Source organism: Peromyscus leucopus, chromosome X, assembly GCF_004664715.2.
Source record: "Peromyscus leucopus breed LL Stock chromosome X, UCI_PerLeu_2.1, whole genome shotgun sequence".
In the NCBI taxonomy this organism is placed as follows: Eukaryota; Metazoa; Chordata; class Mammalia; order Rodentia; family Cricetidae; genus Peromyscus; species Peromyscus leucopus.
In genome coordinates, this window is record NC_051083.1 from 70,796,201 (window position 1) to 70,810,310 (window position 14,110).

General features: G+C 36.3%; 1 protein-coding gene across 1 annotated transcript in view; it reads left to right on the forward strand.

The window, feature by feature from the left end:
- The window catches only part of Apool (apolipoprotein O like), a 63,553-nt gene that overhangs the window by 36,247 nt on the left and 13,196 nt on the right, over positions 1-14,110 (forward strand). The window contains exons 6-8 of the mRNA XM_028874758.2: positions 2,240-2,331; positions 12,140-12,253; positions 12,453-12,561. Coding sequence (XP_028730591.1) covers positions 2,240-2,331; positions 12,140-12,253; positions 12,453-12,561 — 315 coding nt within the window. The remainder of the gene's footprint in view (positions 1-2,239; positions 2,332-12,139; positions 12,254-12,452; positions 12,562-14,110) is intronic.

Genomic DNA, 14,110 nt, shown 5'->3' on the forward strand with positions numbered 1-14,110 from the left:
GAGCTAGCAGAAGCTCCTAAGGCAGCAGTCTTGAGTTTACTGTGTTAACTCTTTTCATGCATGCTATTTAACAACCCTGTTTTATATGCACATCATCAAGTTTTAGCTGTTTTCCATCAGATTATTATTTCTTTATATTGAGTGCTTTTGAGCTCTTTTATATTCCTAAAATATATAATAGGTTATTATAAGCTAAAGTAAGCTCACTGTTCTATATAGGTCCTTAGAACTGATTATCTCTATGTAACTGTGTTTGGTAATTTTCGTCCAACTCACTTCTGTATCTTTTTCCTTGAATTTTGAAGGGGATTGTCCACAGTGCATTACTTAGTTTCTTAATTACAATGTAGTAATCTTCTGGTAAGAGAAAGTATTCCTTAGGTCATTTATCATGTTTCTGAATGTGAGAGCTGGAATAATATGTTACTTCATTTTTCAGACTGCAGTTCTCAAACTACTAGTGAGTAGTGAAGTAAACATAGTAGATCTGAGGGTGTATTTTATTTCAAATGATAGAATTTATGAGAGAGTAGCAAATACAGTGCTTTGTGCTTACTATTTGAGTAAATATCATGAAAATTTTGTCTCAGAAATGTACTATGTGTGATAGATCAGAAATCATCATGTAACCTTATTCTTCATCTAGGTCATAGTACAGCTAAAGGAAGAAAGCTTTCTTCTAACCCTACTGTACTGAAGATAGAAATCTAAAAGAAAACCATTTGCATGTTTCTAAGTGCACAACACACAGCTAATGAGTATCTGTGTTTAGCATTCTTCCTTAACTCGAAAAGTATAACTGTTGAACCTACATGATAAATATCATTTTGCAGAATGGTTTCTTATATACAAGTAAGAAAGAGTGAATGTCATTTTTTCCAATAGTTTATCAAAAAAACAAAAACAAAAACAAAACCCTGCCGTACACCACCTTAATTCAGGGAATTTTGATGAATTAGGAGATCCTAATCCTGACATATTAGGATTGTTAAGTCAAGAACTAAACAAAAATCCTGAGGAGGAGCAGAGTTGAGATTCAGTTTAGGATATGCTTTAAGTAGTCTAGACTTTCTCTCCCTATACCACAGAAAGCAGCCTTCCTACCTACCTTAGCCAAGCTCAGTCTATTGTTAGACCTGACTTTAACAGGCTTCTTTAAAAATAATTAAACCACACAAAGAAAATACAAGGTGTGTAACGTTTCACAAACTGCAAAGTTAGCAGCAATCATTGTCAGGTATTTTTTCACCTTAATATTTTGCTCTTTCCTTTTTAAATACGGGTCTAAAAAGCTGTTAGAAAGAGTTAACAACTTACTCTAGTTGAAAAAGCGACATGTAATTGCTTAGTCTCATTCAGAGTCCACCATACCCAGACAGACATTTAGGAGGCCTGTCATTTGGAAGTAGTGCTCTTGGAGGTCTAAGCTTTAGCACAGAATGCTGTATTTCCCACTGTTATACAGCATTGCCGTGGTTCTATGGAAGTGTTTAGGGAGAGTGTGGGGATAAGATAAAAGCTGTGTGACAGGGCTTGATACAGAACTTCTTATACTCAGGTTAATCAGAGCAATTTCAAGTTGACAGGCTCCTAGTGAGAACCTAGTAAGATTCTCTTTGGAATTTTTTAAAAAGAGATTTTGCTGTCAAAAAAAATGATATGAAAATGACTCTTAGATGCTTAGTTAAGGCACTTTTGAAAACGCATTAATTATGTCAAGCTAATTGTAATTAGTATTACTTCAGTATTCTGAATCAGTGACATGAAGGAGTTATGTACCTTTCGAGGTCGTTAGCTGATTGGTTAGTTGGGTCCTTCACCTTTCTAAGTGTTAATCAGAAAGGGCATATAGAAGAGAGTCCATTTCACTTTAACCTGCTTTGATTAATTCTCCTATCATGCTTTGTTAGATATTTGAAAAAAATGTAATTATAATTTTTAAGTTTCTTAGGATATGAAAAATAATCTTTTAAAAAAGAAGATAATTACTAATTCCTTTGTGTAGATAATTATTAGGTTCAGAACATTTTTCTTAAATTGGACATGATGGCTAAGGGACATTAATTGAATTGAGAGCCTTAAGGGCATTTTAGGTACCATCTTGATTGGTATTACTAACTAAAGAGTAATTTGATATACAGTGATAGCTTAAAGAGGGCCAAAGAAAATATTATAGTATAATAACATCAAGTCTCTGATGGTATGTATTTTGAGTGAATGATTTGTTTGAATTTTGTAGGTTCTAGGTTTAAGAAGATTGCTTATCCACTAGGATTGGCCTCATTAGGAGCAACTGTTTGTTACCCAGCTCAGTCAGTAATAATTGCAAAGGTAAGTTCCTTTTAAGTGAGAGCAGTGTTTGTTTAAACTCCTAATGTGACAATATTTAAATGCCACACAAAACCTTAAACATTTGATTTTCAGAGGCATCTAGGTGAAATAAACTCTTGGGTTGGCACAATTACATTAGCATCTTGTCATGGAAAAATGTCATTTTCAATTTTATGATCATCATAAATAAATAGGATGAATGTGTTTAACTATAGTTCAGCAATGTAAAAGCAGGTTGATGGATCAAGTTCAGAGAAAAAACTGGAATTTATGGGGAGAAATACTGCTTCATAGTTGGGACTATATAAATGTTCTTTTTTCTTAGTTAACAGAAAATTATACCTGCCGGCAGCTACTCAGTTCAGAAGATTAACACAATGCAAGAAATAGCGAAATAATAGATTACAGAGACTTCTGAGGTTAAAAAAATACAGAAACAAAGTGAATTTTGAAACGTGTAAAAAAATACCATCATCCAGCTCATTGTAATTGCTGCACATTTAAATAGTCTCCTAATAATTTGAACAATTTTTAATGGAAGTTACCTTTTTGCAATGATAGAGTTTAGTCCCAGAGTCCCAGACACTGTGCTGGTCAAGCCATAAACTATATTTCCAGGCCTTGTATTTTTACCATGAGTTCAAATTCAGAAGCACAGATTTGGGGTATGCAAGTTTTTCTTCTTTTCTGCCATTAGTTATCAACATTTAATATTTCAATTCATACTTAAATATTGTTTCCAAAAGGATGTTCTGTACTTGTATTCTCACTACTATATCTCTTTAATTGTTGATGTAGATAAAACTGCTTTCTTCAATATTTTGAAAATGTCATGGATATTGTGAACTCTGCAGTTTATAATGTGATCAAGCTATAAAAGCTTATAAAAGGAAAAGAATATTATTCATTAAATCTAGTTATACTTGAGAAAATTGCTGGATAGAGTGATGAATTTTTTACAAAAGACTTCTTCCTATGAATTTACATGAGAATTAGACACTCAAATTAATGTCGATGCTGAACGAAAACTTGAGTTCATTTTACGTAACCTTTATATTGTTCTCATTTGCTGATAAGCAAATGATGGCCCACTGAAGCTTCCCAGGGACTACCTTATCTGAAGTCACACTCAGCTTTAGGCGTCCCACTTTTCTATCTGTTACTATTCCCACTGGATGATGCTGCCACTGATTCTCTTCTTTTTCTTTTTACAGTAATTTTTCTGTGCATATGTGTATGAGTGTGTGCTTATTTTCATAAAAATGATACCAATTCATCCTTAAATATAAGCATTAGAGAAAAGTTTAGGCTAGAAGAAATATAACCACTAAAATATGCTTCCAACCATAAAAATATCAGTATCAAAATCTCTTGGAATATTCTTTTAGCCGTCTTTACATGATTACATAGAAAGATAGATGAGTAGAATAGAATAATGTCATAGTATAGATCTTTTTAAATTAAAAAGTGTTTAATTCATTTTAACAAAGGAAAAAACTTAAAGAATTATTGAACTTTAATATTAAATTCTGAAAATTATTCTACAGTAAATCACCAAAATTTCTAACAATGCAACCCTTGCTTTTTTGACACTCAGTATATTGTATATAATTTTGTCAGATTAGAATATACATATATGTACATATATAAGATAAGTAAATAGATAAAATATGGCTTCTTGATCTAAAATCCATGATAGGATTCAGAAAGTCTATGACTCCTACACTATCTAAAATTGTATGGAAAAAATATTTGTATATAATACATTCTGTTTATTTGGTATTACCAGGACTGGTACATAGCAATTACCTGAAAAATTGAAAGCAGTATATATCTGAAATTTTAATTCAAATTGTACTATGTCTATTTTCTCTACTTGATTGTTTCAAATGTTTGTGTGTACATGTCCATGCATGTGTGTACACAGGTAGGTGTTCATGTATATACATGCACATATGTAAGCATGTACATGTGAAGGCTGTAGGACAGCCTTGTGTACCATCCTCAGGAACACTATATACCTCCTTTGAGGTAGGGTATCTCATTGGCCTGGAGCTCACCAATTAGGCTAGATCAGCTTGCCAGTTAGTTCCAAGGACCATCATGCTTCTGCTTCTCCAGATCTCAGATTATAAGTAGACACCATCACACTGGACATTTTTATCTTGGTTATGAGCATTGAACTAAGGTTCTTTGCTTGCAAAGCAAACACTATACTGACTGAACCATGTCCTGTAACCCCACCTCCTTTTCTCTATTTTAAAGGAAGGTTGTTCACTAAATATTAGGGTTTTTTGTTAAGATCTTTGACATCTTTCTTACAATAATAATATATTTAAAAATTACATTTCCATTTTCTATTAGTTTCTTTCAAATAGGGAAAATCATTTGAATAAACATGGTTGCAGAATCCACCTCAATTTTATATGTGTGTGCATGTGGATGTGTCTCCCAGCTTTTTCAATGGCTAATCTTAAAGAAGTTATATTTTAAACATTCAGTTTCAAATCTTTATAATGCATTTAAGTCAGTTTTCCTAAAAACATATTTTAACTCATATTTTGTCTGTCATGTTGTACTTAAATTGTTTAGTTTCAAATGAAACTGGTATAGAAACTTATAGAAAAAGTAAACGTAAGACTGTGAGTCAACTTGCAAAAGAAGTCATCATATTATGTGAAATAAGCTAGATTCAGAAAGACAAATATTGAATCTTTTCTCTCATTTATGGATCCTAATTTACATATTGATGCATAAAAGCACACACACACATGAATGTGATATGGAAATGTATCTATGTGCACAAATATATGACATGAAAGCATAAAGGAGTCTAATGGAAGGAAGAAGACTCAAAAAAAGGAGGAAGGAATTGGGAGTGAATATGGTCAAAGGACATGATATACTTGAAAGCAATTGTGTTTAGGAAACTTATCATGGAGGAAATTTTGCAAGGCAATTTGGAAAAGATGTATTTTATATTGAAAGTAACCACTAGTGATCAGTATTCAAAATTCTGTGAGTATCTTTTACTATAAAATAAACCTTTCACTTGGACTGGAGAGGTGGCTCAGTGATTAAGAGTACTTGGTGCTCTTCAGAGGACCCAGGGTCAGTTCCCAGCACCCACACGGCGGCTCACAACCATCTGTACCTCCAGTTCTAGGGAGTCTAATGCCCTCTTCTGCACAAGCGACAGCCATGCATATGCTGCACATATGTATATGCAGGCAAAACATTCACACACTTAAAATAATGATAATTAAAAAGAAGTAAATAAATTTTAGAAACTCTGTGGCTACTCAGACAAGTCTCCTTACAAGGATATCAGATAAGAGCTTTTCTATTGTAAGTATTTTTCTTTTTGGAAGGAAAGGGTTGTCAGCTTTCAAAACAAGTGACAGTCCAGACAGTAGGTAAATGAAAGTCCACTTAGTATGACACTATTGTTTTTTTAAACATTTTTTTTACAGTATTTCATCATTAACTTTATATAAAAATTAACCAAGTAGTCTGTCTTTGGACTCTGTAAAGCATCTAGGAATAAACTTTTATTTGTAAAACTTAAAGTTAACTGAGCTTTATTAACTTTGTGATTAGAAAATTACCTCAAAATATGTTAAATATGTCATTTAACAGGGGTAAAGACTGCTATATGGTAATGATGGTACTTTACATTAGTATATAAAAGAAGGATGCATTATTTAAGAATGTGTTGGGCAGGCAGTGGTGGCACACGCCTTTAATCCCAGCACTTGGGAGGCAGAGCCAGGTGGATCTCTGTGAATTTGAGGCCAGCCTGATCTACAGAGCTAGTCCAGGACAGACCCCAAAGCTACAGAGAAACCCTGTCTTGAAAAAAAAAAGTTTACATCCTTAGTCATCAGGGAAATGCAAATCAAAGCAACTCTGAGATACCATCTTACACCTGTCAGAATGGCTAAGATCAAAAATACTGAAGACAGCTTATGTTGTAGAGGATGTGGAGCAAGGGGAACACTCCTCCATTGTTGGTGGGAATGCAAACTTGTACAACCACTCTGGAAATCACTATGGTGACTTCTCAGAAAATTGGGAATAAGTCTTCCTCAACACCCAGTTATACTACACTTGGACATATACCCAAGGAATGCTCAATCTTACCACAAGGACACATGCTCAACTATGTTCATATCAGCATTATTCATAATAGCAAGAACCTGGAAACAACCTAGATGCCCCTTAACTAAAGAATGGATAAAGAAAATATGGCACATATACACAATGGAGTACTACTCAGCAATAAAAAACAATGATATCATGAAATTTGCAGGCAAATGGATGGAACTAGAAAATATCATCTTGAGTGAGGTAATCCAGACTCAGAAGGACAAACATAGTATGTACTCACTCATAAGTGGATACTAAATATGAGGGAAGGGATGGCCAGACTGCAACCCACAACTCCAGAGAGGCTAGCTAACAGGGAAAGACCCTCTGAGGGACACATAGGTGACCCTGTGAAGGAGAAGTGGATGAGATCTACATGAGTGGACTAGGTGTGGGGGGTGGCAGAGGGCAAGGAGTGGGGGATGAAAACATAGGGAAATGGGAGGGTCAAGCTGGAACAGGGACAGAGTGGGAGGGTAGGGAGGAAGATACCATGACAGATGAGGACATCATGGGAATAGGAAGAGACAGGGTTCTGGGGAGACTCTCAGGAATCCACAAGGTTGACCCCACCTTGCTCTTCTGGCAGTGGTCCAGAGGGTGCCTGGACTGGTCTACTCTAGTAACCAACCTAGCAAATAACCTAGCTGTCAGCATAGAGCCTTTGTCCAATAACTGATGGAGACAGATACAGAGATTCACTGCCAGGCACCAGGCTGAGGTCCTGGAATCCAATTGATGAGAGGAAAGATACTGCAGGCGAGGGACGTCCAGATCATGATGGGAGGACATGCAGAGATGACTGGCCACACTAGTGGAAGCCCATGAACTGTGGACTGGTGTCTGTGGAGCCCCCATAGGACTGGACTAGGCCCTCTGGATACGGAAGATGGTTGTTTGGCTCAAACTGTTTGGGGGGCACCCAGGCAGGGGGATCAGGATCTGTCCCTGGTCTATGGGCAGGCTTCTGGAACCTGGTGCTTTGCACAGCCTTGGTGCAGTGGGAAGGGGCTTGGACCTGCCTAGGCTCAGTATGCTGGGCTCTGCTGACTCCCCATGGGATACCTCAATTTGGGGGATGTGGGGATACAGGGTGGCTTGGAAAAGAGGGCTGGGGGATGGGAGGAGGGGGGAATCTGTGGATAGTATGTGGAGTGAGTAGAAAAATAAAAATAGAAAAATAGAAAAGAAAAGAATGTGTTGGGATACTAAAGAGCTTTACTATGTATCAAGTGTAAATAAATCCTAGATGGAATAAAGGCCTACTCATAAAATGAAATGCTATTTAAAATGTAAGAGGAAAAAGAGAGGTATATTTTAACTATTTTTAAATAAGTTACATCTTAAGTAAACCACAATCTTGAAGCCATCAGAGGAAAAATGATACATTTCACTATATAAAATGATTACAGTAAGCCACATACAAAGGTTAATAAATAAATGGAAAAACTATTTGTAATGTATACAACAAAAGTTAACATCCTGAATGTATTAAGAACTCATATAAAAATAATAAAGAGATGAGTACTCTTTAGAAAAGTAGAAAAAGTATACAGATAGGCAGTAGACAGTATAAGATGTATAAATGGCCTAACCAAAGATACTAAGTTTTTATCTGCAGTTGTTGGGTTTTTCTTTTTTACTCTTTGGGGGGGGGGGCATGCCACCCAGCTCCCAAATAAATCACACACAGAGTCTTATTCTTAATTATGAATGCTCACCTTAGCTTGTTTTTAGCCAGCTTTCCTTAACTTAAATTACCTGTCTGTCTGTTGCCTCTGGGCTTTTCCCGTTCTCTTACTACTGTAAATTTTATTCCTGCTCCATGGCTTGCTGTGTAGCTGAGTAGCTGGCCCCTGATGTCCTCCTCCTTCTCTGGCTACTTACTTCTTCCTTTTTTTCTCCCAGATTTCTCCTTCTATATATTCTCTCTGCCTGCCAGCCTCACCTATCCTTTCTAATGCCTCGCCATTGGCTGGTCAGCTCTTTATTAGACCATCAGGTGTTTTAGACATGCACAGTAACAAAGCTTCACAGAGTTAAACAAATGCAACATAAACAAACATAACACACCTTAAAATAATATTCTACTATAAGCGGTTGCATAAATGTCAATTTAAGAGATCATGTATATTTTGATACTGGGGGAATTTATTGGAGAAATTATTTTGGCCACTCCAAACACCTGGTAAATATGCACATGGTCAATCCATCCCCTTATGGAGCCCTATTGTATAAAGCAAGCTCAGATCCTGCTAGGAAATCTCTGTGGACCCCAACAACATACCACTTGAAATTTTAGTCTGTTAAAACAGTTCAAAGTTGTAAGTTTGTAGAAAAGATTCAGCAAGTTATATTTTAAACAATTTGGCTTTTAAAATATCAATACTTATTAAATTTAGCATCATAATATCAACATTCAGAGTCCTTACTGTTTTTTCTCTAAGTAATATTTTCCATTTTTCATAAACAATTTCTTATATTTAGGCAATGTATTTTGATTTTATATATCTGTTGCTGGAGGGCTTCTCTCCAGGTTCCCCAAGCCCCTCAGTCCCACAATCCACTTATAAAATAATCACTCAGACGCTTATATCACTTATAAACTGTATGGCCGTGGCAGGCTTCTTGCTAACTGTTCTTATATCTTAAATTAACCCATTTTTATAAATCTATACCTTGCCACGTGGCTGGTGGCTTACCGGTGTCTTCACATGCTGCTTGTCCTGGCGGTAGCTGCAGTGTCTCTCCCCTCAGCCTTCCGCTTCCCAGAATTCTCCTCTCTCCTTGTCCCACCTACTTCCTGCCTGGCAACCTACTTCCTGCCTGGTCACTGGCCATCAGTGTTTTATTTATATAGAACAATATCCACAGCAGCTTTCCTTGTGTCCCACTTGTCCAGAAAGGACAGCATTGTATTTGTACTGTCAGCCATCAAGGCAAGGGCAGTTCTTTGCCCAGTAGGCCATTTTGTGCCAAAAAGACAAACTTCCAAATGGAAATGTCTTAGAAGCCCAACATTCTCTCGGGATCAATTGGTACAGCCAGGAGCAATTGTGTCTCACGTCAACAGAATTGTAAGTTATTTAAATGCCATATTCTCTAGGTCTATGAAGTGTTTGAAGATTACCTGTCCATCTGACCTATGTATCTGTCAATCTGGATAACCTAACTAACGTAACTATAGAGATGACAGGCATAGGTGACTATAAATCTATAAGTCTTATCTACCGAAATAACCTAAGGACTAAGGCTTCACGTAAACAAGGTAAACAGTCTATAAGCAAATGTATGGTGAAGAACGATGACTTCAAAATTGTAGGTCGCAGGGTCTGGGAAAGGTATATCACAATCCAGCGGTGTTCTCTGGAGCTCTGCTCAGTTCACCTCCAACGTTCAGCGTCCCGGCACAGAGAGAGCACACAGAGAGAGCGCTGGCCCATCCAGCTCTCAGATTTCCAGGCGCCTCCCCTGGCCCTGCCTCGTAGGCGTGACAGTTGCCAGAGTCTCAGTGGGGGTTGGAACTTCCAGATCCAAGCTGAAATGGCTACCCACTACAGGAATTTTTAATTTTTTTAACAGTGTTGTGGATAAAGCATCATGTACGTTAGACAAGTACTCCTATAATGAGCGTACACATCCATAGATGCTCATTTTTTGTCTTTCAGCTTCATAAAGACTTAAAGGAATAATAATTTTGCTGTTAGCTAATAAGAGTGAGAAAACCAAAGTATGTATGTGGTGGAAGTGTAAATTGCTGCTGTTTATTGCTAACTTTTTGACAATATGATAACATCTTACAAAAACCAAATTAGAATGATTCTTAATCCAGAAATTTCACTTCTAGGAATTTATTCTGAGAAAATACTGCAACTGTGAATGACCTAGTTGTATGTATAAGGAATAGGATGCTAATTTCATCATTTATACCTGTTTTCATGCTGTATTATTTCTTTTTTCCCCTATGCTGTGGAATGAGTATAGAGCCTCATCCATGTTAGACAAGACCCTACCATAGGGTTTTATTTCCAACCCTGAATTGCTTAAATTTTTCAAGTGATAGTATGCAATTAATAAAAACAAATTTTTTTAATTTGAAGAATAAAAAATTGCTTAAAAAATACACACGTTTGTCAAAAGTGTAATTTTGTAAAGTTCTCTATTAAACCTTAGTAGTTGAATACTGTAACCGTGAGGAAGAATGGGGAAAATTAAGAAGGAACCAAAAGATATTCAAAGGGAAAATGCTATTAGTAGAAGTTAACCCAGACTGACTAACACGGAACTCGGGATCTCCCAGACAGGTACCGTCACTCCCAGCTATCTTTCTATCAGAAACGAATGTCAGTCTCTAAAAAATTAATCGATGTCTTTTATTTCTCAGCGAATGGAGAAAGATCCATAAAGTTTAAAACAGTCATTGCATCTTAGAAACCTTATTTTTCTCAGTTATCTGTTTATTTCTCTCTCTCTCTCTCTCTCTCTCTTTCTCTCTCTCTTTTTCGAGACAGGGTTTCTCTGTGTGGCTTTGTGCCTTTTCCTGGAACTTGTTTGGTAGCCCAGGCTGGCCTTGAACTCACAGAGATCCGCCTGCCTCTGCCTCCCGAGTGCTGGGATTAAAGGTGTGCGCCACCACCGCCCGGCTCCTGTTTATTTTCTCAAAATATTTCTTCCTAAAATTTGTAGATGCAATTTTCACTTAAAGTCCTCTAATAGGAGCCACCTGGCCAGATCAGAAATGGCAGGACACAGAATGAAGAATCTTGAGTGGTGTCACACATGTGGAATCTAGAGAGGCTAAAACAGAAAAGCAAATTGCAAAATACTGGTTGCTGGGGGCTGGCAATGGAAGGAAATGGGGAAGTGAGATGTTTGGATATACTGAAAGTTATAGGACAAAATGTTAGGAGACAAAAAAGTTCATGAGGTCTTTCTATAGCAGGGCAATTATAGTAAATGTATATATTGACTACCTGAAATTTGCAGAGGAACTTGATCTTAAGTGTTTTCATCCCAGACATATGAAAGGTAACTACATGAGCTGATACCTATGTTGGTAAGCTTGGCTATAGGAGTGAATAAAAAAAAAGTATATGTATACCAAAGTATTATGTTGTTTACCTTAAGTAGAATTTTTATTTGTACTGCCTCTATAAAGTTGAAAAAATATTTTAAAATAATAAAATAGTGGCTGAGGTGTGGCTCCTTAGAGTGCTATGTGCAAGGCCCAGAGTTCATTCTTAACACTATAAAAATATTAAAATAGCTGGGCGGTGGTGGCGCACGCCTTTCATCCCAGCACTTGGGAGGCAGAGCCAGGCGGATCTCTGTGAGTTCGAGACCAGCCTGGTCTACAGAGTGAGATCCAGGACAGGCACCAAAACTACACAGAGAAACCTTGTCTTGGAAAAAAACAGAAACCCTGTCTCAAAAAACCAAAAAAAAAATAAGCATAATTTAAATTGATGTTATATTATGAAAGAAATTATGTATTTGTTAGCTCTTTATAGGAAGCTAGTCCTTTTTCATATACAATTTTGAAAATACTGCTTTATTTTATGTGAACTAGACATTGATATTTTTATTGTTGATTGCAACCTAGGTGTTCATATAAAATACCTGATCTGAATTGAAAAGTTTCTCCCTTTTTCTTTGTTAGATAACTGGGAAAAAGGCATATACTACAAGCCAGCAAATTTTTCAAGCCATTAAGTCATTGTGGACAAAAAGCAGCGAAAAAGAGTCACTCCCTGAACCAAAGGAAGAAACTAAGGTAGACTTTAAATAAACCAAAAATGTAGTCATTTAATTTTGGTTTGAGTAAGCATTGGCTCATATTGATAATACTACAGAGACATCAAAGAGAAAATGGAAATAAATGAAAGACCCAAAATAACTTGGTATAGTATAATTTTATATTCTTTTAGTAAAATCATTTGCTTCTGAAGAAAATGTCTGTTTTTGCTAAACAGGTAGGAAAGTCTGACAAAGTACATGCTAAAACGCCTGACCTAAAACATTCAGTGACTTTTCCAAAAGATCTTGCCTCTGAAATGACGATGAAATCGGAATCAACTGCAGGTTTGTTTGGAATTTTTAATTTTGTTTTCATTTTTATTAAATAATTTTAGAACATTATAGTTGATACTTTGAACTTACATGTTTTCCTGAATGTTTTCTCCCTCTTATGTGTGCTTTGAATTTCGTTTTTGGTTATGAGGGACCTAGATGCCTGAGATTTTTCTTTTTAAATCACCATGTAGGTATAATACAAGTCTCCACATGTGTGGGTCTAGAGTAGTACTGTCAATGTGATTGAGTGAAACATTTAATATCACTTTATAAATGTGAGCTATTTTATCAGGAGGAGGAAAGTGTACCTTTCAGGATTTTATCAACTGACAGGTATGAGTCACACCTACATAAAGCGGATCAGCTCCTATTTCTCATGCTATTTACCTGCCAGTCTCCTGTCAGTCTTGGTTTCCACTATCTGTGGTTTTATTAAATTCAGGTACCAGGAGAAAATGAAGCATGAAGTAGTACTTGTAGCACTGTTACAACTTTGCTAGTATTCATTATTGACAATTAATATTTTGTGGGACCAAAGAGTGATAGTTATACTTTCTAAAGAAATCCTACCAATGATCAAAAAGAATGTAGCCAAATGTTTAAAACCACTTTGACAGTCTATTCACATAATCATGTCTGTCACAGATTTGCAGAGATTTGCCTTTCTATACAATGTGAATGATTCAACCCATAAGCTGCCTCATTGCAAAGGAAAGATACCAGGTTCAGAGGTAGAAAAGTAAAAATAGCAGTTATCTACCCTTCATAAAGCATGTACTATGATATAGAGTCCTTTAAATATTGTATTCAACCAGCAATACAAAGCAAAACAAAACCCCATCTCTGATGTATTGATAATTTTTCCCATTTCATGATGGAAACAGTTTTTTTTTCAAATTATATAACTTGTCAGTAGCAGAGCCATATTTCTAGCTCATTTTCCTGATGCTACAGTCCAACCTCTTCCCATTGTATCTAGTCCTTTTAATTTAAAACCAGAATTTAGTGTCTAATTTCCTCTTCCTCTTGCTCCTCTCTCAATCTCCATCTGGTGATAGGGCATGGGTCATGCCTATAATTTAAGCAGTTGGGAAAATGAAACAGAAGACTTGGGAATTAGAAGCCAGTGTGGGCTCTTGCTTATCTAATGAGTTCCTACACTAGTCTGGGCTACATTCCAAGACCCTGTTCAAAATTGCAAGATGCTGATAACAATAGTATGTGACCAAGAAGAGTTGTCACCAAATAGCAAAACCTGATTTGAATGTTTTTCTGTCTTTCCATTCTAATAAAGACAAGTTATACAATTTTTAGACTTTCTCTGAGTAACCTACAGTTGAACATATTTACAAAGGATATAATATATGCAGTCATTTTTCTAAGTGTCTGTCAATTCCCAACTATCTTGGTTGCAGGGCGTTTACCCACCAACACCACAGTTCCATAGAGTTTTCCTGAGTGCGAGCAGCAGGAAATAGTAGATAGAAGGATTTAGATTGTGGAGATAAACATATAGAAAATAAAGAATAGCCTCAGAGGGCCTAGAACTTATTCCAAG